Genomic DNA, 24,320 nt, shown 5'->3' on the forward strand with positions numbered 1-24,320 from the left:
GTTGTTCATGCTGGCATCAATGATGTTTCAGCTCCACTGAGAAGAGTTATTAAAGGAATTATTTAACTCAGTTGCTCAGCGTCTAATAGCTCTCTAACACAACATTGTTTCCACACCGTATCTCCACCGACGGGGCTTGGAGATGTTCAACTCTTGTCCCACACCCGTATTCCAACGCAGTTACATTTGGTTTGTCAGATCTCTGGTGAATAAGACCATGACTTCAGCCACGACTTAAATTATCAAACCAGTTGGATTTATTTATGCTTACTGAGACTTGGTTGAGCCCAGACTTAGGCTTACGAGACATGGGGGTGGCCTGGAAGTATTTTAAAGAGATATCTTTAAATATTTCCCACATGCTCTTGGGAAGTTCTCCACATTTGAATCCCATGGTTTTATGATAAATGTCAACGTCCCTTTACTTTGTGTTTTAATCCGCAGAGCCCCAAAACCTGACATCTGACACAGCTCTGATTCAGGAGTTCTCCAACCTTTTAGCTTTAGTTTTTCTAGGCTTTGATAAAGTCTTGATTTTAGGTGATTTTAACCACATTAAGACTTTTCTGTTTTTTCATACCTTTGTTTTGCTTTATAAAATTTCACCAAGTACTACACATATTCAGAATCAGTACAACCTCAGCTAATATCAATAAAGACTTCAGTACAGTATAATAGAGGTTAATAGCCCATTAAAACATGATAAACCAAAAACAGACTTTTCCTTATTTTACAGATATAAACCCTGGAAACCATAATAAAGAAAGACAACTTCAATGTAGAAAGTTGCACACATGTGTTTGGATTGATTTGGAGGTGATCTGATCTTTATCTGATCATGAGTTCTGCTCATTCTTTGGAGCAGTATTCATGCACGGTTTTTGTCAGCTCCTTAAAAAATCATCTCCTCATCCTCTTCTGCACCAAATATGTGACTGCTCACATCCTTCTGTCTGTTTTCTGTCTCTACACTAAACTCAGATCAACTTCTCCTCACTTTAAACTCAGAATAAAACAGCACTGCTCCCAACTAGTTTGAGTATATAACAACTGACAGCCAAGCCTCTGAGTCAGACACTCTGATTGGCTTTGAGAGCAGCCACTGTGTCGAATTCGTGACTCTAGATGTCACAAGCAAAGATGGCGGATGACAATTAATCAATAAACACACAGACAGAAAGCAGCAATGCTCCAGACAAACAATAAAATTTAGTCTATGAGTCCGACTCACACAGACAAACAGGGGCTTGTTGGAATATCCTGAATCTCTTGTTTAACATGAAACAAAACCAGGTCTAAACCTCGTACATGTCTGAACCTCTGGTCAAATCCTGATTTTATAACTGTGAGATCGTCTGACAAAATCACCAAACACATAAATGAGAGACAAAGACTGGTCTGTGAGTTCAGCTGGATTTACTGTAACATGATCAGAGAGAAAGTTAGAAGAGACATTCTGTCTTTCTTTTTTTAAGTTATTTTTTCAGGCTTTTTCTTTTAAGGCAATGATAGAGCGATTTACTTCAACTCCAGAACATCACAGACTTTTATTAGAGGCAAGTCTTTAAGTCTAACTCCCTCTGTTTGATATGTAGAGTTGGTCATAGTCGTTAGTAGGAAGCCTCATTAGTGATGACCTCTCTCTCTCCTGCTCTCTCTGCTCTCTGTGTCTTATGTTTAGTTATTCCTCTGCCTCATTTAGTAATAATGATACATGGAATCTAAGTAGTTCATTTGCTGTAATGGAGGCGAGGCTCAGTGTATTGGAAGTGCTCCTCCTCTTCCCTACAGTTCCCGAGCAGCAGCGAAACCAAAGCAGCTCAGTAGACAGAAATATCATCAGTCAGTCAGTCATTCAGTCAGTCAGACAGGAAGTCAGTGACATTTGTGATTATAGGGCGGGCCCCGCTGCTACAACAAGGAGGAGGAGAGTCAAACCAACTCATAGCTAAATAACCAGAGATGAGGAGGAAATACAGACCAGCAGAATGAACATGGAGAAAGGACAGACTGGTGGTGTCACATGACTTTCTCAAAGACCTCATGTCCACACATCACAAAGCAGTAAAAGTATTTCTCTAACATCATTGTAATAACCCTGTCTTTTTCTGAGTCATTGTGCACTTTAAAGGACACAGTTTCCAGACTCAAACCTTCATCACGTCTTCTAGATGTTCAGCCTGAAAGAGGTTTTAAAGGAGGTGCCAGTCCCACAGTATGATCCATTGTAAATAGCTGTCTGTGTTCCCTCCTGTCTGGAGCGTGCTGTAGTGCACCCACTTCTCTAAAAACCAGCCGTGACCCTCTTGATTTTAATCACTTCGTCTCATCTTCAAATGGCCATTTTATCCAAAGTTTTACAGAGGGTTGAAGTTGACTTCTTTTATGATTAATTATAAACTCTTTGATAACTCAGGTTTCCACTCATTTCATAGTCCTGGAACTGCCCTCATAAAAACTTACTAATGATCTTTTACTTCCAGCTGATGAAGGAGACAATTTTAATTCTTTGTTTGAGGCAGTTGATCATTCTGTTTTATTAGATCGCCTTAAAGAGCAGCTTTAGGAATAAAATCCTTCTTAGCAAACAGAACTTTTCTGGTGGCACTTCTTGGTCCTTCTTGGTCCCATTGACCTGTGGTGTTCTCCATTAACAGCCCCTTCCTGTTCTGTATTTATATGCTGGGACATATCATTCATACACAAAATATAAAGACCAGTGAAGAGGCCAACTTTCATAATATACTATCTGGTCTGTATGAAATAAAATGCTGGATATCCCAACGGTCTTTGTAAAGGGTTCATCTGGCTGTTCCTAAGGAGACTGGGCTTCAGCTCCTAAACTCACTGCCTGAAGATCTGACTCTTGTAGAATCAGCATCTTTAATTGGTAGCACACTGTTTTTTTAATTTACTTATTTTTTACTTGTTTTTAATCTTATATTTGGGGTATTTTACACAATTTTGCTTTATTTTAAATGTGTAATTTTGCTGCCTAATTTCAAGTTCTTCTTGTTTTGCTTTTGTTTCCTGTTGAAAATCATGTACAGCTCTATGCGACTTTATTTTGAAAAATGCTGTATAAATAGACTTATTATTACACTAGCAGCTCTGTGGGGCTGTACTTAGCCACACTGCTCTCAGTCTCATCATCTACATCAGCTCACAGTGACAATGCTAATATTCAGATATTTAGAAGGTAAACTGTTTGTTTCGTCCACTTTGGACCATGAACAGCAATTAACTCATGGCAGTTCATCCAGTAATTGTGGACACACTTTGGTCTAGAACAACATGGTGGACCGATGTGAAAGATCCTATAAAAGGACAGACTGACATTTGTGACATTGCTACTAGGTCACAGAGCTGCCACAGAAACAGTCCAATATGTAACAGATTATTGACTCAGATGTCTCTCATTGCCAAGGCTCAGAGCAAACATCTAAGATCCTACCAGTTAAGTAAACCCTAAAGAGTTTGAGGATTTTTCTTGCATCTGAAGAGGTGCACATTGTTTTTCAACAGCTTATCTAATACCATTTTTGGCATTTTATTTTACAATCTTGCTGCCTGCTTAGTATGCATTGCAATTTCTGTTTTTCATAGGTACTATCAATCATGTGGAATGAGACAATCAGGAAAAAGTGAATTGCTACTGCAAGTACTGACATGGAAAGCTTCCAGTCCGCCAAACATGTTCAACAGCCCATGCTCTGTTTTCCAGTTCCTCACATCATCACTATATCCTCTACACGACAATCGCACTCTCACCATTCCAAAACACAATCAGTCAACTTAAACCTTCGTGTCATCTAGTCTCTTGCCTCAAACTCATCTCATTTTCCTCCAGAGGGGAATCAAATGCAGAAAAAGAGACAAGACAAGGTGGTGAAGGAAAAAAAGAAGAAGAGCAGTGAAGAGCTGAGAGAGAGCAGCAGCAGAAATCCAGAGATGGTGAACAAACGTCGGAGGACTGGAGAGAGTGAGGGTCTTCTGCCTTTCTCTGTGTTACCAGTTCATTATGTGCTTTCACTACATTATGCTAACAGAGAGCTCCTTACCAACTAACAGGCAGCTTCTCACACAAGCTTGAATCTCTGTATGCACATACACACACACATATAATTACACAGAGCTGCACCATACACTGCCGGGTTAAATGTATGTTAATCATCATGCAAGCAGCAAAAGCAACTTCCTCCAAGAAAATCTCTTTACTCACGGAGATAAAAGACATACTGGGGCCACCCACTGCTAGTGTGCTGCTAATCCTTGATTTCATTCAGCTGGAAACATTCACTCCAGAGCTCTGATGTAAAAAGCCCTGACCGAACGGTGACATCCATAAAACCCAGCACAGTGTCGTAGTAGAACCTAGAAGCCTCAGATCCTGCGGTTCGATGTGCGGCTGCTTTAATTAAGGGCAACGTCAATGTGGCAATATGAGCCTGTCTGTGCAGCAGCTCATTGTGACCTGTAGTTAGGTTTTGTTGAGCGACAAACTCTTGGAGGTTATGGTGGATGGATGAATATGACACAGGAGTGCGGTGTTCGATTCCCATGTGAAAGTACCAGTTTATATTGTAACCATGACAACAAAGATCATCTAATGTTGAGGAAGTACTTGTTTTAACCCAAATCACCATCTTTTACTAACCCTAACCAAGCCAGTTAGGTTGTTATTATAGTAACCATGGTGAGGAAGGCTGTCGGCACACTCCACGTGTTTAACATTATGACCATGACAAACATGGCCCGGTACGCCTGGAGACACTCCTCTGGGTCGTATCAGAGGGTTGATGGTTGTTCAGGTTGGAGGAGTTCCTGGTAAATATTGTATAATCATTGCTGTTAAATGGTATGTGATCTATGTCACCAAGGCACTTTCACTTTTAAACCAAATGCATGTTTTTTTGTTTTTTTTTCCACTATAAAGATCACCAACATTCATCGGATTAGTGGGAGTAAGTTCCTCCTGGAAGAATCCTCCTCCGTGCTGGTTGATATTTCTGACTTCTATCCCTAACTGGAGAAATGTGCAGCCGACTAATAGTTCAGTTTCAGAGATCTAGCAGCAGATTGAACTGAAACATCACATCGAAATTCAAAATGTGATCAAAAGAAGGTTGAACTGACAGAGACCTCAGGGTGAATCAAGACTGTATCCCTGCCTTCAAATGAAACTCGGGAGCTCATGGTTACATCATGGGACGTCATGTACAGAAGCAGTTAAATGGAGGGCGACGGTGAATCCTAGACTGCTGGCTGACGATACGCATAAATAAGATTGTTATTCACGTCAGCAGTAACGACACCCGACACGCGCCTCGAAGCCACAGAGGCAAACACTTTAGCGAGTTAGCAGGAGATTAAGGTAATGCAGGGAATTCAAAGGCGTGATGACGAAGAGGGAAAAGATGAGGGCGATGGGAATATCAACATTTTCCTCAGATGTATTAGAAAACTACGAAAGAAAACTCTACACAACTAAAGTTACAATATATTAACTGAACATCTTCCATGGTCTCTGTCATTTCTGAAAACATCAGCAAACACTTCACGACTCATGAACATTCTGAGGTCAAAGGTTGTGAATACCACAAGAGGGGGGCGTTCATATGGACTCAATGCAATTTGTCTCATATTTTGGTTCATGTTATGTCCTCAAAGTGCTGTGAATAATGTAATGTCAAGTAAAGCCACAGGTGGGGGTGGGGTCTTATTTTTTCACATAAAAGGTGGCAACCCTATATGCAGCTGAAAGCTCCACCTAATAATGTACACCTTAAGATTTCTTTTATCAGTTCTGTAGAAAAAAGTTACTGACATTCCTTTATAATTTTTCACGTGACATATTGTCTGACTAAGAGGCAAGTGAACAAACTGTCAATACGTTTGCTACTATTAATGTGGGCTCAGTTATCAGATTGCCTGTCTGTTAGCCTGTCAGTCAGCTGTCTTCCTGTCTGTTAGCTGTTAGCTGTAGCTAGCCTCTCAGTGAGCGGTCTTACCTCTGCAGACTCAGGATACTGCCCAGGTTCCTGTACAGAACGATGCCGGTCACAAACGTGGAGGAGTCGTCTGCATCTGCAGCAGGAAGAAACAGAGGAACAAACACTGAGCACGAGGTCACATCACATCACACAGGAGCGTTCACAGACACCCAGTGGTTCAGCCTATGTTGGTACAGTGGCCTGCTAAACAAGAGAATACAGGTCAGTCCTGCTGCCCACCCCCCCCCACAGCTCTACACTGGAACTGGCCTACATGACTAGTCAGCTATAAACACACACACACTTGCACAACTGCACAGTTACAACTTCATTCAGACACACACTGACAGTAACATAGGCAGATATCAAAAGTTAAAGCAAAGCTAACTTGCTTTTTGAATACATTAAACACACACACACACACACACACACACACACACACACACACACGCACACACACAGTATTGGTTATCTCTTTTATCTGATATGACACTGTTAATTTCCATAGTATCAGATAGAGGCAGCAGAGACTGAATCTGAGTAAAGAAACAGCAGCTCGGGTGAAAAGTGTGTGAACATCTGCACAGATGTGCTTGTCAAAAAGCAGCTGACACCACTAAAACTACTAAATTATTTCTTCACGAGCCTCTAGCGTGGATTTTGATGAACACCATTTCCCATAAGCCCGAGACATTTACTGGTTGGACATCACAGCCCGACAGAAGAGACGGGTGAAGACTGTAGGAGTTATTAGACAGTAGACATTACAACTAGAGAGCAGATAAAATTCTGCTTGTGAGTTTTATGGAAATGGATAAGTTATGCTGACTGAAGTACATGAGCTGCTGCACTTGTTGTATTCTCTGTGCTCGTTGTAATCATTATATAATCTGCACATGCATCCTCTGTTATGGTCGGCAGTTTGTCCAGTAGGAGCTTCCATCATTGTCTGTGAATCCCTTGTGGGTGGATACACAACTCCACCAGTAAAACCAGTAACTACTATCCCAACTACAAAATGACAAAATGCTGATGTATTGAATGGTGATTTCTGAAATTTCCTTCTTATCCATTAATAGGATAATAAAGAGATTTGATATAGCCTCTTAAAATGTTGTTGGACCCACTGGTTCATGGTGTCAGCTGACACTGAGGCTGCCATGGTTACCTGAGTGACACCTGAGCACATGTACATTGACCCAGTTGGGAATCCATCCATTAAAATGCTGATAAGCCAATCACAAAAGACATACAGTATTTACAGTAGGACATCTATTGGCTGACATTGATCTACGCGTGCACGTTGCTGCCGCTCCACAGAGCAGAGACAGACGGGAAGAACTTTGTCAAAGCTCGACTGCTGGACTACAAGAAGTCACAGACAAGACCGAGGCAAGGAGAAGACTTCACTTCAGCGACAGTGTCAAAGAGGAAAAAAAAACAAAAAAACATCTCCATCTGCCGGGCCATCTGAAGAAATCCAGCTCTTCTGCTCCAGCACACTGCACGGCCGCCTGAGAGTACACAGCAGTGAGCCAGGCAGCAGCAGAGGCTGTAGCTCCCAGGCAACAGCTGAGCTTCTGTGGGCATCAGGGAGGAATCAAGGAAGACATATGTATGTGTTTGTGTGTGTGTGTGTGTGTGTGTGTGTGTGTGTGTATGGGGTGGGGTGGGGGGTGTAATTATGTATCCCGTTCTCCACTCTTGGGCTGGCCCAACCAACATGCTCAGCCAGATTCAGTCTGCACCCAACAAGAGGAGCCTGGAGGGACTTGAACCAGCGATTAAATAAGTTCTGTGTCTGTGTGAAAGCTGCAGTTCAAAGTACAAAGTATCTGCCCCTACACGTTTGTTTGTCTAATGTCTGTGCTGAATATCTACCAGCATATGTTGGAGGGCGAATATTCATGTCGTCACCCACACGCTTCTTCACTCACATCACCTCAAAAATTAGTTGAGAAGATGACATGAACAGAGATTATGGCTCAGTCTAATTCCTGCTTCTGCCCACACTGTCTACACATTGAGAGCTCTTGTCATCCGTTAGTGGTGAGAAGAAGTGGAGTAGAAAACCCTTCAACAGTGAGTGTGCTTACCTAACGTTACTCCATCACCCTGAACGGAAGCACATATTCAGAGCGAGGTAAACAGACAAATTTCACTTCCGTCTCACTGCTTTGTCACATATTATCTTGATCATGCTCATGAACCTTTGCTGTATTTTGCTCACACTGCCTTCCTTTTAACAGAGGCTTTCAACAACAACAGAATGTGAGGAAGTTAAAGGTTCTGTTGGTGAGATTTTAAACAACAAAACAGCAACAAACAACTATTTTCTATGTAAGGATATAGCAAACTAATGGCGTCCTGAGCAAAGAACAACTCACCCCTCAGCCACACCCCCTCTGTGTGTGATTGATCTGAGTTTTCTGGTAACCGGTCTGGTAGTGCATGCGAGTCCCACCTGTGCACAGGCTCTGCCCACAGATGTGTTGTCACCAGAATTTCCTCCACTGAAGAAGAAACCATTTTTTCATCTAAAAATGCCTCCAAGAAAGAGATAAGACCAGAGCACAGGTGGACTGGACTTAGGACTACCAACTGTCAAAACATCCATAAAGTTTTAACAGCTCCATCAGTGTCGTTCACGCAGCCAGTCCCAGTGGATCAGCCCAAGGATGAATTCCTTTCCCAGTCAAAACTGTTCTTTACCCAGATGGAGAACCCTACAAGCTGCTAAAGGGTCCAGCTGGACTCAGAACCGTTTTTTCTCCACCTCCATGTGTCAGTAACTTGACGGCTATGTGACATAGACCGTAAATAAAGAGGGACGTAGCCTCTGTGACATCACACACAGGTTTCTGGTGAGCAGTTTTGAAGCTCAGAGTGAGCTGCTACACGGTAGCCATTTTAGCAGTGTCTGACTCCGCCCCTAACTCCCAGCAAATCCATAAATGGACAAAGAGGAGGGTTGTGTGTGCAGCTGAGACTTTGGTTTGTGTCAAGCATACACGTACCATATCCAAAACATTTTAACATGGGAGTCAGTGGGGATTGACTCACTGTTGGAGTCAGACTCTGGTGGTCATTAGAGGTACTGCAGCTTTTGGTTCTTCGGTGTTGATGCTTCATGTTTCAGTCTGGAGGTTGAAGCTTGGTTCATAATGTCTCATGTCTGTTTTCTTTAGTGACCGGCTACAGTAGCCATGCTAACATTAGCTAACTTGCTGTTGCCCGTATTATGAAAGTGTTCAGCAAATGTTGCTATTACTAGCTGGCTTACTGCCAGCATTGCTGTGGAGCATATCACGGCACTAGGGAGGTGTGGCTGACCAAGTGTTTGTTTTGATCTGAGATGCTGGTGGTCTACTCTGACAACCTTTAAAAATAAAAAGTAAGTAAAAAAGTAATTCACTTTACTTGTATCGTTACATTCATGCTAAAATATGTTTGTTTTATTTTAAGTGGTATTCTTTGTTATGTACACACATAATAAAACACAACTTCTGGGTTAGCCAGTTGTTTCACAAGCAATAAAACGCAGCCACAATCAATTAAAAGTATTATTTGACAGCAGCTGATTATATAGTGGCTAATGTTAGTTATGCAGCCACATCAGTTAAATTCAGCTCAGGTTCCTCCATTTCTCTTGATCATCTATGAGATGTTTCTACGTCTTGATTGGAATCCACCTGTGGTAAACTCAGCTGATTGGACATGATGTGGACAGACACACACCTGTCTATATAAGGTGTCACAGCTGACAATGCAATGCCTGCAGAGGTGCAAGGTGAGAGAATAGTTGTCCAATGTTCATGTGTGGATGGACTGAAGAAGAAGGAATAGATCACTCACAATGAATAATTCCAACTCTTTGAACCAGTATTGATGTAAATTCTGCATCTGTATTTAGTTTCATCATGATCCCGAATCCCTGAAGTCAAACAGAAACAGAGTTACGTGATAAAGTGCAGATACTCCTGCTCCATTCTGAGTGAACTAAATCGGTAAGGGCAGTCTTACATGTCACTGTTTATAACACAGGGCATTCATCCTCTGCTGGGCAAATCTGGGGTATAAATTAAGAGTATACTCCTTTTCTAGGCAGCACTACACCTCTGCACATAGTGATCAAGAAACTTCTAGATCTCTGCTCCTTATGGAAATGAAGGAAAAGCTCTGGAGCTTTGAGATAACACAAAAACATAAAGCTGCACAGCTTCTTAAGTTTGTTTGATTTGTAAACACACTAGTTCTTTCAGGGTTAGGATTAATGTTTGATAATTGATTATTATGTTAACCATGTAAACTGTAGTACTGCGGTATAATTGTAGGTGAGTGTTATTGTTCTACATGTTCGCAGACTGCAGAGTGGAGGTAAATCAAATTGTGCCTGCAGCCCCCACCACGGTTTCATTTCATGTTCAGAGAACGCCTCTTTCACTGTTCCTCTGTCGCCTAGAGAGAGAACGGCGTCTGTGTTCTTCAGTTTAAGAAAAAAGGCTTCTTTCAGAACATTTCCAGAGATGTGAGAGAGACCAGTCAATCAGCAATAACAAGACATCAGAGAGCCATTTTAATCCGTGTAAGCAGGTCCAAGCCGTATGCATAAAGAGGGCTGGCTGCTGGTGTGACATTAGCACCGTGGAGACACATCTCCCAGCTGGGGAGGAAATTGTTTCTAATTGCTCCTGATTGGCTCCTGTTGACTCCTGATTAGGAGTGACGGCCTCATTAGCATGCGAGCAGCACAGGGCTGTCTTTAATGGTTGAAAACATCCCGGCTGACAAATAACACCACAGCCAGAAAAAAAAAAAACAGTGCACCTAGCACCTGCCTGCAGGCGGGAGGGGGGCTCAGCTGCTGCTGCTCTTTATGTTCACTAATCAATATTGATCATGGATGACGCTGAAAACCTCCAGACAATGTGTTTTTGTTTCCCTACAACACTAATGAATGGTAACTACAGTAATATAAGCTGAATACAGCACTTTCTTCTTTTATCTAAGATGTTTTTAGTCAACAACCATCAGTCCAATACAAATGAATGTGAGTTGAGTTGCTCAGTGAAGATGGTCTGGTAAATGGACACTGTTTCGATGCGTTCAGCATTGATTCATTAATAATTCTCAGAGATTTTATTGATTAATCAATCACTAAAATTTGGTGGCACGGTGGAACAGTGTGGGTTCGATCCCCAGGCCTGGGGCCTTTCTGTGTGGAGTTTGCATGTGCCTGTGTGGGTGCTCTCTGGGTACTCCTGCCTCTTAACTGGTGACTCTGAAGTGCTCATAGGTGTGAATGTGAGTGTGCACGGTTGTTTGTCTCTATATGTGTGATAGACTGGTGATCTGTTCAGGGTGAACCCCGCCCTTGCCCAATGTCAGCTGGGATTGGCTCCAGCCCCCCTGCCACCCTATAAGGATAAGCGGTATAGATAATGGATGGATGGGTCAAATATGTGTAAAATAATGAATAATAATGCATGACTGTCTAATCAGACCAAAGGTACGGTGGCCCTGAGAGGTCAACTCAGTGCAACTTAGGAAAACACATGCAAATAACAACTAAATACACACAACACAACCAAATACATACAACACAACTAAACACACACAACACAACCAAATACCAATAACATGCTACAAATAAACACAACACAACCAAATACACACAACACACTGCAACTACACACAACACAACCAAATACACACAATACACACATCTAAATACACACAACACAACAAAATACACACAACACAACCAAATACACATAACATGCTACAAATAAACACAACACTACCAAATACACACAACACACTGCAACTACACACAACACAACCAAATACACACAACACAACACAATACACACATCTAAATACACACAACACAACCAAATACACACAACACAACCAAATACACACAACACAACCAAATACACACATTTAAATACACACAACACAACCAAATACACAGTGCAAATAGCACAGACGACAACAGTGATTAACTTTGCATTGGGTTCATGACTTTTAAGTGTTCCCTGGAAAAACTTCTGTTGTGTTTTGAGTATTTGCAGCTCATGTGTCGTCAAACTGATGAAGATGTTTTCTGAAGTTGTTTGTATTTCGTCTGTTTGCATGTTTTTTTTTAAGCTGCAGTTTATTGAGCTCTGAATGCCACTGTACAAAGGTGTTCAATTAACACTGAGTTAAAATGGAGGAAAGCAGCTAATCCTCACATTTAAACCCTCACACATACATTACAGTTCTTTCTTGCTTTAAGACCAGAGCTGTATAATTCCCTTTGTCTGTAAACAGCCAATGAGGAGCCTGTGTTAACGCTCCCGTTTACAATTAAAGCCAATCAAAAAGTAAAGGCAGAAGGGCTTTGTATTAACATTTTATGAAACTTGTTCCGGCCTTATTGAAGAGAACAAGTCCTTTTGTTGTGCAGCTGCTGAACAGCAGGAGACATAAAATGATTTCATTATTCTCCTGCAATGTTTTATTTGCAACATTAAATACAGCCATGTGTCTGTCTGAGTGGGGGGCCTTGCTCTGCAGACTATATATATCTGTATCTGTATACACTATTTATATATATATACATATAGAGAGAGAGCGAGAGAGAGAGACAGACATCACACAAACACACTTTATAAATCACCCTGTCAAAGATACACACATTTCATACCCACACAATAACCTGTTGTCACTCTTACACTTCCTGCCTGTGGTACTTGTACATGAGGTGTGTCAGTGGGTGGGGGATGGGCTGCAGGGTGTGAGATGTGTCACAGGTGTGTCTCACCTGGCTTGCCAGTGGACAGGATGTTCTTGGGGATGGTGACTTTGTCCTCAGAGCTGCGGGCCCAGTCCGCCATGCCCCTCCAGCCCTTCATAGGGAAGCTGATGTCTGCGTGACCCATAACTGGACGCTTGTGGATGCTCAACACTGCAACAGAACAATGACAGGTTACACGAATATTACCACATGCCCAACAGCTATACATCTGCCATCAACCAATCACGTGGCAGCATTAAAACCACACTGATACAGGTCAGGAGCTTCAGATAATGTTCACGTCATCAGAGTGTGGCGTGGTGTTGGTTTGAGTATTTCTGAGGCAGCAGCGGACACAGACTCACCAACACTGGGCAGGTGAAGACCAGGGGTCAGTTGCACAAAACACCTTACGTTTTCTAATTAAGTGTGACACTTAAGGTTTAATTTCTCCTTAGCTGAGGGAGTTACTTAAGGCTGTTGCACAGAATATCTTAAAAGGTTTCCTTAGTTAGGGAAAAAAGGTTTTAAGGGTGTCTCCCGGGTGCGGCACATTCTTCTTGGGATGTGTTCATTTCCTTCATTTATCCCCACAAACAGCATGTTGCAGTTAAGACAAAATCAGACGTACCTTTTTTCCCTTAATTTGGTCACTAAGGTCTTTTGTGCGACAGTTTAACTGACTTTAAGTGATTCTTTAAGTATAAGACTAAGATAAGGTCTGATGGATCTGGATTTGTGCCGAGGCAGCAGTCTCAATCATGGTCTGAATATCACAGTGGATCTGAGTTTTGTTCTGACCATGTTCATCCCTTCATGGAAGAGTTCACCATCTTCTAATGGCTCCTTTAGACTTTGAATTAAATTTGACTTCACACATAAAGGAAGAGACCAAAACAGCTTTTATCATTTAATGTACTGACAAAGTATGACCATTATCTATAAAGATGGTGAAAAGCTTATTAATGCTTTTATTTCAAACAGAGCAGATTATTGCAGTGATAGTTTTACTGTTCTTCTGAAGCAGTCAATGGAAAGACTTTTATTCAGACAGTTTATTCAGACCCATGCTGCTGCAATTGAACTAAAACAAAGAAGCGTGAGCTTCACTCCACTGGCTCCCAGTGTCTTCTAGAAGAGATTTTAAGTTCTTTTTATTTGTTTTTAAATCTCTAAATGGTTTGGGACCTACACTGCAGATTCTCTGTGGTATTATAATCCTTCACCAGCTCTCAGATCTTCATGTGCCTGGCCTAACACACAATTTTACGAAAAAGAAAACGGGCAGTTTAGCTTTTTTTTAAAACTATGATCCAAAACCATGTAATAACCTGCCAAGAGCTGTAAGAGATGCTCTGAACATTTTTAAACAACAGCTGAAAACCTGTTTATTTAAATTGGCTTTTGATTCTTTCGCTCACATTTTACTATTATTACTGGTTTCTCTTTTCATTTACATATTTCATCATCTGCTCTCTTTCTATTGTCGATTTTCATTATCGTTCAACCCGCCCTTAATCTATTGTACTGTTTGATTTTTTTTATTGCGAAGCATTTTGAGCTGCATGTCTTATGTACATACGAAAAGTGCTCTATTGTTGGTGGTTTATAATCAATATATATGTGTCCAAACGAAAGCCTCATGAACCTACATATCACCTATATATCATAACCTGTGAAGCTATATGTGTTTTGTTTAGTTTTATGACTTATGAGTGTACGGTTGTGTAAATATAAAGTTTATTATTAGTATTATTATTATTACTTCCAGCAAGATAATGCTACATGTCACAGAGCTAAAGTCTACTGAGTTCAGTGAACGTCAGTGCACTACAAAATATGTTTTATATAGAAGAAATAAAAGCAGTGTAGTGTGTGTACCTGTTGTAATGTCAGCATGGTTGAATAAACCTGCTGGGCCCCTATTAACCTCTCACTCCTTCCACTTCCACCTCCAAAACACGAGCACACTAACGGTTTCAAAGCTGGATTCTGACACCAGGACCCTCTTTAACACAGGTGCACAAACTCCGCTCTCAGCACGTCGGTTAATGTTGCGCTTGAGGAGCTCAAACCTCCAAAGAAAACTTCTATTACATTTTCACAAGCTAATAAACAATCAGTCCGGAGCTTTGGGCAGGTGTCAAGATGAGCGGGTGGGTAATCCAGATCTGAATGTTCCATAAAATTGACATGGATCAGTTCGCCTTTAAAAGCTTTAAAGAGAAGTAAAAAAGATCATTGTATCGACTCTAATCTGTTTCCTGGGAGAATGGATGAATAATACATTTAGATAAAAATAACCACTCTGCAGCTGAACTTCATGTGTCTTTGTGTGAATTCTATACTACTTGACTACTTTGATGAGTTTGGAGGAAGAAACTCTGATCTAACTATATGTTGGCAGATGAGGGAGCGTTCCTGTGTGTGGCTTTGCTTATGTTTGAGGTGTGGGAGGAGAGAGGAGGTCAGCCACCTCAGGGGGGGTTCGCTGCCAGTGTGGGGGCGGCTATTTGGCTCCAGACAGCGCGGTGGCACCGCTATAAACAGGACCTCTCATCTAGCCTCAATTCCCACATACTCTCCCTTGACTCGACTCAAACTCTGCCTGGTTTTTATCTGGAGGTCACAGGCGTCAGCGGAGCCTCTCTGATGACTACACTGCTTCATTTTACCCTGGTTGAGGAAAACAGAGCGTTTACAGCTGCCGGGCTCAGGAAGGAGGCAGCAGGTGGTTTGTGAATATGGATTTAGAATCACATGAGACGCATCTAAAGACCTGCTACCCTGGAGAGGATTCATATTTACCAAGGCCCGCTCTCTTCATGTAAATACTGGGGAGCAGAAACAGAGACATTCATCATTAGTTAAAGGACGGCCGTCAGTTTACAACCTCCAAGGAGCCGATATATTTCGCCAAAGCCTCGTCTGATCCCAGACTAGCTCCAGTTTGACTTGACACATGTGCAGGGATCATATAGAGATAAATACAGCAGTCACTAGCAATACTAGGTAGCACCGTCTTTCAAAGGCTTCACTGTATTTCTCTACAGTCTCTTTCAGACTGGGGATCTGGCAGGGTCACTATTAGTGGGACTACGACTAGATTTCTTCAGGATTATTTCCCATCATGCTCCTGGTGGACATTTTCGCTCTTTGAAATCCATCATTATCATTATTTTCATTATTATTATTATCAAACCAGAGCTGTACCCATTTCTAGGTAATTGTATTGTATTGTTTATTGTTTTTGTTTGATTGTGTTTAGCTTGTTGTGTAATGTGTGTGTGTGTTGTGTATGTGTGTTAATAATATTCAACATGTATGATTTTAACCGATCGTCCAGACGGACACAGAAGCTCAGACCAAACCATCGAGATGACGGGAGCAAAACTTTGATGATTTGGTTCTGACTGTGGAACTGAGTCTGTGACGGTTTGGTGTGAGGCTGGGACATATGACTCCTGCTGGATGTAACATTGGTTGCTGTTATAGCTGAACTTGAGACTGAAGGCACATGAAATGCCCCCCCCCATGTATTATGAAGATCAATCTTCAGAGGAAGATAACAGAGTCTTTTTGATAAGCAGAAATGTCTGTGGAGATCTCCAGGATGGAGATAAGACTGACCTAGGTTATCAGTGGCTTCATACGTGTCTTGAAAGTCTTTCATCCTCAGGCCGATGACATCCACAAAGTCCTCGACCAGACGGAACAGCTCTTTGATGTTCGGCCCCAGCTGAGAACACAACACAGACACATGAAAGAAAGACACAGAGGAAGGATTATGGATCTGAGGTGAATATTCTGAGCAGCCGTAAAAACACTTGACGCACACAAAGTCTTTCACACAGAAACACTTTCACACCATCCTGTGATGGTTTAATGCTGCCAGCTCTTTGAGCATCATTCCTCTTCAGTTTGAGGGCAGCAGTACACGTGATGTCCTCTACAGGTTCTCTGTCGTTTTAAATGGAGATAAATGATGAAACTCAGGGATGAGAGGGAAAAGAAAAAAAAAAAAATCAGTGTAAAATGTGATGTGACCTTGAACACATATCAGATACTGTCTGTCCTGTTTACAGTGCTGCTTTCCATGTCCCATTAAATGCATTTCATAATATGTGAAGGGGGGTGTTCAAGATAAAACAGGGTGTTAAATTGTTCTTTAATGTTTTCAAAGTGTTTTAGATTTACCTTTGCAGAAAAGCATCATGTCTGCTTTTAGTTTCGTCATCATTTCTGTATTATCATTATTATCATTATTATTATTATTATTACTCCCACATCATGAAACTGTAACTGTGACAACCGTATTTGCTGGAGTTAAAGATTTCATCTCTCTGCACTGTGGATTTATCAACAACAATTTTATGTGGCACAATATAAGAGAAAAGCCTGCTGACGACATTTTAAATCTGGGCCTTAAAATCATCGTTTCACTTTATAATGTGCGTATTAGTATTAGAGTACTAACAAACAAATGTGAAATTCATTAAATTACAACAGAAGCAGGAGTCCCCCCCCACACACCCCACACACCCCCGTGGCTCTGGGCCCTCAGAGGCAGATTCTCCTGGCCGGTGATCCATCTGTGGCCCTAACAGATCTCCAGACTGAAGGTTTGGCACTTTGATAAAACACCTTTCATTTTCAAACTTAACATTAAAAGCAGACATGTTGTCCACCGTGATAAATTCCCCAACCCAACTTTCAAGTCACCGCAACTTACTATTGATTTTACCTTCGAGAAATAAAGGACACCTCTGGCTGCTGGAGCTGGGACACATTCAATAAATAAAACCCTACACAGTGATGTGAAGTCTGTCTTTAATCACACTGACTTCTGCTGAAGAGATGCCAAAGGTTAATAACAATAATAATCATTTTAATAATAATTCACTTTGGTTTATTTGACTCTGAAGCCTGCAGGTTGAGAGCGATATGAACGGCTGAATGGATGTAAAGACGGAGTAGCATGAGAGGATGAGTGCAGCAGATGGATGAGTGGGCGTGTGCGTCGACTTGGTTGCTCATTAGCTACAGCTATTTCTGTCCTTCAGCAGCTCTCCGCCCCGTCTACCTCTGTCGGTCTGAAAAGACGCAGGTGGGCTGTTTGTCCACCTGCGTCTTTGTCGCAGTGACGAACTCATCGCTTCTGCAGCTGCCAGCATCTTTATTGTTATTATTATTGAGCTCCGAGTTCAACAAAAGATGTAATTATAGTTCAGGTGATGATGCGAGTCCTGTTTAAGAAAGATGGTGTGATACTAACCAGTTGTGCCTCCTCCCATCTCTCCCTGTTCTCCTCCATCAGCAGGTTGCTGACTGACAGCACAAAGTTCTGCAGGACGAAGAGAAAATGTTTGACATCATCAGCGTCACAGGTCCTCTGGTTTTCACAGCAGCATTCCACAACCTTTTCCTCACCATGGACCGGTTTCAGAAAGACACATTTCTCACAGACAGTTCACTATTATGTTAACCAGCGCGATGTTGTCGGACAAAACAGATGTAAATATCTCTTTTCTGTTTGTTGTTTGTTGAACAGGTTGTTCGATGAAGTTCTTATTGGCCTTTTACTTTTTATTGCACTTACAGTAAAGTTCAGTGACAGCTGTCTCGTCAACTCCAATCATGGCAACTGTAAATTATCAGGCAGTTGTTGTATTTTACCGATTTTTAAAAAAAAATGCAGCCCAATAGCAAATATGCTGCGGCTCAGAGCCGATCCACAGCTCTGTGGTTGGGGAACTCTGATTTACAGAATAAGGCTGTAACAATCCGTCTTCTTCTTCTGTTATGAGTCTTGAAAAAAAGAACATCCCACACACTACTCACAAGTATTTTTTAAAATACTTCTGACGAAGGTCTGAGACTGAAAGGTTAGGATGATCAATAAACTGTGATGCTGAGCAGAGAGCAGAGTGTGGGGTGACACTTTCCAACACACCTGAGACATTTGGATGTGCGAATATCTTCATTGAGAAAATCTTCTTGTTATATGAAAGGTAGATTCAGACAGCCAGGGTTTCATATGTCACAAACCAAAGGAACCAAACCTGTCAACTTGTGGGGATGGGGGCGGGGCTAGATAAACCTGAAACCTTGTCAGTACAGAGTGCATTAGCATTAGCACAACCGCTAACACAATGTCAGCCACTGCCAGTTACAAGCCAACAAACAACATAAACAAATAAAAGATGCTAACTACGCTAACCGCTCTGATCCGTCTGCTAGTCTCTGGTTCTGGTCTCAGACTCCTCCTCATGAGTCTGGGTCTGACTGAGGCTCAAACATGTTTCCTCCTCTAACCATCTTGATACTCTCTGCTCTTTCACCTGTCCACCTGGAGCAAGCAGGTGGTGGGCGGGGCACAATCAGGAAGTAAGAGGACATGAAACCATGTTAAACTGAATATTACTCACAGCAGAGGATTTTTTAAAACGTATCTGTAGGAACTTGAAAGATAATTTGTGCGTCAGCTCTTTGGTGACTCAGACTTGGACTCGGATTTTAACACTGGGGACTCGAGATTCAACTCGGACTCCAGTTTTACTGACTGGACTACAACACTGGTATCCAAAGCTTGATATAAATGATTAAAACCCCATCAGTGAGCCACAGTGCTGCACTGGGTGAACTTCTCCTTTACGACCATGAACGTACACTTTGGTTGATTTGGTCCCATATGCACCCCTCATTACAGCACCAACTGTGTTCATCCACAACTGAAAATAGTCCCCAACAAATGCAGTGTTTCCTCCTGTTTGAGTAGCATCTCCTAAAAACTACAGCACCAAGATTGACACGCATATTTACCATTCAGAGTGGGTGTAATCAAAGATGCTATCAAATTGCAATATGGGAAATGTAGGATCCACGTGCACAAGACAAACAAAACCTTTAACAGTAAAAAAAAAGTACAGACTAGCTTCAGACTCATGCCGTCGTATGTTTTCTTGTCCATCATAAGTTCAGACCAACACCTGAACTTTGATATTTTGTGCTTCTGAGCTAAATTTGATTAACTCTTGCTGTAAAATAAGATCATGTATCAGAGTCTTTACCTTCACTGTAGAAAAACCCTCAAACAGCATGAAAATCCATCAATCAGTTCACCTTCATGTCTACACTGCTGGGGCTGTAGTACGCCCTCCTGAAGATCTCCGTCATGTTCTTCAGTACGTCCAGGATGGCCAGCAGGTCACCGCTGTAGCTGGTCCCGTCGCTGGACGTGTCCTTCAGTTTGGTCATCACCTCTGAAACACCATCTCCCACAAGGCCGCGCTGCGCTTTGGACAAATGTTCCCGAGTCTAACAGGGGCAAACAAGTGGTTCCTCTTAGCTTAGAACGTCTGTTCATGGCAGCAGCTCCTTTTTTTCATTACCTGCTTGTTTCATTGAGGTCTGCAGGTGAAACTGTATCTTGTACAATAATATTAAATCTGTGCCTTGACACAACATTTGAAAAGACACAATCAATTATTTTTCTATTTTACATTTAACCAAAACCATCTTTTTCTAACCTTAACGTTAACCGAAGAACATTTGTTGCCTGGACTCTGTACGCAAACCCCAGACTCTGGTGCGCTTGGTACGCCCACCTTCCACCCCCACCGACCTCCTAGTGACTCCACCACCTTTAATAAATGTAGTAACTAGAATGGTTGTTTCCTCCTCCAACCAGATAAGTTAAAGTAAATATGCTCACAGTCTCTCCTTTCTGAGTGACAGTGTTGAATACTGGCCAGAAGTGTTTTTACAAAACAATATGATGTCACAGTGAAGTTGACCTTTGACCTTTCGGATATAAAATGTCGTCACTTAATTTTGTCCTTATGCACATTTGAGTTAAATTGGATCATAATCAAAGAATGACTTTGTGAGTTATGGCCAAAAATCTGTTTTGTGAGGTCACCTTGACCTTGACCTCTGAACTTTGGCCACCAAAATCTAATCAGTTCATCTTTGAGTCCAAATCAATGTTTGTGCCAAATTTGAAGATGTTCCCTCACAGTGTTTCTGAGATATCAAATTCACGAGGATTTGACACACATACGATGGACAACCAGAGATCATCACATTCAAGAGGCCAAAACCGTGTTTTACAAAGTCAAAAATATGCTGCGGATCAGAACCGATCCACAGCTCTGTGGTTGGGGAACTCTGATTAACAGAATAAGGCTGTAACAATCCGTCTTCTTCTTCTGTTATGAGTTTCGAAAACATCACACACACTACTCACAAGTATTTTTTAGAATACTTTCGACGAGGTCTGAGACTGAAACGTTAGGATGATCAATAAACTGTGATGCTGAGCAGAGAGCAGAGTGTGGGGTGACACTTTCCAACACACCTGAGGCCAAAACCATGTTTTACAAAGTCGCACTGACCTTGACCTTTGATCACCACATTCTAATCAGTTCATCCTTGAGTCCAAATGAATGTTTGTGCCAAATTCTAAGAAGTTCCCTCAAGTTGTTACTGAGATATCACATTCACCAGGAATGTGACAGACATATGACGGACAACCAGAGATCATAATAATAATAATAATAATGATGATAATAATAATACATTTATTTATAATAATCCAGTGGTTCCGTCAGCTTTTGCTGTTTTGCAGCTCAGTTGTACAGAAAGTTCAGGGTTGTACCAGGAGAAAAAGCTCTTGATCCTCACCAAAGTCTGGATGCTGCGATAGTCGTTGGAAATGCATTTCATGTAGGTGGGATTCTCCCAGTAGGCGATGCCCTCTTCATCCAGGGTGCAGCGGCGCAAGATCAGCCCTGTGTGGAGACACATGCGGTAAGGGCTTTGTATCAGCAAAGTGTGAGTCTAGTCTTGTGCATGGTAAAGTTTATGTATATACGTGGTGTGAGCTCACCCATGGCATTGGGGGGACAGCGTACGGCCGCCGTGTCCCCAGCTGGAGTCATCTTCCACACAACGTTGGAGAAGTTGTCCTCGCCACATATTTCATGAGGCTCTGTGAACAGAGGAGTGTCACTGTGCTGTAGCATGTAAACCACTGTCACAGCAGGGTCAACACCCTTTCTGAAGCAGCACAGTTTTTTGTCCCTGATGTCATTTCACAGACACAGTGACCTGTTTCCACACACTGACCTGGACATCTCTTTTCATTACATCGCCGGACCTCCTCTCGCTCTCCAGGGCAAGGCTGCCCCCCAAAAAAGGGCCCATAACAAATCCTGTTTCTCTGCTGGCTCCCCCCTCCGCATGTTTTAGAGCAGCCCGACCACAGAGACCATGGCTGCCACTTACCATCCACTGAAAACACACACATTCATACACACACACCACATCAGTGTTTTATATTCTTTCCATTCAATACAAATAAACACAAAAACACAACACAAATCACGTCTACTTTACATGACTGCAGATCATTTTTCAAACACGCTGCGCTGTTTTGGATTTTGTGAAAATGCCGTCGGTTTCTATTTATTTCCCCAGAGCATTAAAATAAATTGCAGAGTTGGAATTTGTTTAACGCACTTCATTGATAATTCATAACATTGTGAAATTAATGGAAAGCGGTGGCAGTCTGGAAGGCAGGAAACACATTCATTAATTTAAATCACCATGAAAACACTAGTAAGTAAAATACGAGTAATGTAATAAAGTCTGTGCCAGCTGTAGTGAACGTGGAGTTGTGGTGACCTGAGACAGGGGGAGACGAAGAAGAAGAGTGGGGACACAGGAGAGACTTTTAACCACAATATTAACCTGTGGGAAGTTACACCTGAATCTTTACCACCATCAGGGACAAGCAGCAGCTCTGCAGGTCGGGGTTTTATCTGACATATGAAGGTCACTATCAGCTAGATCATCAGCATCATGAGCAGCATTTGATTACTGTCACCTATAGCTCTGTGTTAAACGTTTTAGGCACTTCAGGGTTCACTACACAATAGACCGCATCTGCAATTGTTGCTTCTCTTATTCCTAGACACCTGCAGGGTTTAACAAGGTCTTACACCACAGGTCTGTACTGCAAAGCCGGATGTGGCAGGCAACAGCTAACAAGCAGGTAACTTCAGGTTTAACGACGGCGGTTCACTTGTTACCGGGGTAAATCACCATGGTAACAACTCCAAACCTGCTCCGGATCAGGTCAAAACACAAAACTGAGCTTCTAACAAACACTAAATAACTAGTTTCATTTGAACTGATCACAGATTCTTTAATGTCAGTGATGAAGCTTTTACTCTCTCCTTCATCACTGCACCTCAGAACATGAGAAGAAATAAAAACTGAACCTCTGATGTCTTTGATTAGATACCTGTAGACATCAGTGTTTCTCCTCATATCATAGTAATACTTTATTCATGGTTCTGACGATGTTGTTTATAATTAAAAACTCCTAAAGTTCTTTCAAGATGCTTTGCACAATCTACCTGTCAAGTACCTTCCACAACTGAAGAACTGGTTACGCCAAATATGTCACCTTTGAAGGACCCAAATGCAGATAACACAAAAAGAGGGTTGGTGGGAAAAAAAAGGTCTTTAAACAATAAAAAAGTGAGTCACACACTGGTGAAGCAGAACTCAGCAAAACACAGGAACAGAAACCCTAAGAGGCACGAGAGAAGCTCAACAGGAGCACAGCAGGAGAACTGATGAGGACTGAGAGAAAGACACAGGGATGATTGGACACAAGTGAAACACAGTAGGGTGGGGCATGAATGAATGCGGGGGTTATATTCCTGTAATGATCTCCACCCCGTATCTTAGCAGCTTTGTAATACTGTACATACTGTGACTTTGTTTCATGTTATTAGATCTGCACGGTACAAAAAACTAAATATGGAGCTGTAATTTTTTGCAGATCCAGATTGCTTCACTTTGCCTGGCTAGATCAACTTCATTACACCACAAACACAGCTCCTGGTTTTTCTTGTCATACCTGGACACTCGCCGAGGAAGCAGTCGACGGTCTCCAGCCACTCCCCCCTGCACTCGGAGCCTCCGTACGAGGGGCCGTTACACTCCCTGGTTCTCTGCATGGTCCCATTAGAGCAGGAGGCCGAGCAGGAGCTCCAGCTGGACCACTCGTTCCACACCCCGTCCACTGAGGACAGCAGGGGTCGACAACAAGCAGGGACACAGCACAGAACGGAAGGTGTGTCAGTTAGTGCGGTGGATTATGGGTAATATACTAATACAAAGAGATTTATGAATAATAAATGTGGATGATCAAAACAAATCTTATCATGTTACTTGTGTTTCTATAATAAATCAGTGACTATGACGTCATCAGACACATGAGGATGTACATTACACAACACTGTAAATGTATAAGCTTCAAGGGTCATTGTGCTTCAAACAGACCAGATGATACGAAAGTGTTTATAGCTGAAAACCACACTCAACGTTATACAGGTACATCACTGAGTTACAATACAATATATATGTACAATATTATTCTACACAGACAGGTTCTATCGTGTTTGTCAGTAGGTACCGTCCTGCACAGGAACACTGTGCAGCGGGGGGGGGGGGGGGGGGGGGGGGGA

General features: G+C 42.0%; 1 protein-coding gene across 3 annotated transcripts in view; it reads right to left on the reverse strand.

Moving 5' to 3' along the window:
* Positions 1 to 24,320, reverse strand: part of adgrb1a (adhesion G protein-coupled receptor B1a) — a 115,169-nt gene that overhangs the window by 51,757 nt on the left and 39,092 nt on the right. For all 3 annotated transcript variants that reach the window (XM_023419008.2, XM_087177327.1, XM_087177328.1), the window contains 9 exons: positions 23,711 to 23,875; positions 21,907 to 22,071; positions 21,668 to 21,769; positions 21,463 to 21,569; positions 19,900 to 20,094; positions 18,053 to 18,121; positions 16,408 to 16,516; positions 12,805 to 12,948; positions 6,012 to 6,087 (listed from right to left, as the gene is read on the reverse strand). In XM_023419008.2, the coding sequence (XP_023274776.1) occupies positions 6,012 to 6,087; positions 12,805 to 12,948; positions 16,408 to 16,516; positions 18,053 to 18,121; positions 19,900 to 20,094; positions 21,463 to 21,569; positions 21,668 to 21,769; positions 21,907 to 22,071; positions 23,711 to 23,875 (1,132 nt within the window). The remainder of the gene's footprint in view (positions 1 to 6,011; positions 6,088 to 12,804; positions 12,949 to 16,407; positions 16,517 to 18,052; positions 18,122 to 19,899; positions 20,095 to 21,462; positions 21,570 to 21,667; positions 21,770 to 21,906; positions 22,072 to 23,710; positions 23,876 to 24,320) is intronic.

The sequence above is a fragment of the Seriola lalandi genome, unplaced genomic scaffold (genome assembly GCF_002814215.2).
Source record: "Seriola lalandi dorsalis isolate HSWRI2012SDOR001 ecotype SW California unplaced genomic scaffold, Sedor1 jcf7180002054588, whole genome shotgun sequence".
NCBI classification, from domain to species: domain Eukaryota; kingdom Metazoa; phylum Chordata; class Actinopteri; order Carangiformes; family Carangidae; genus Seriola; species Seriola lalandi.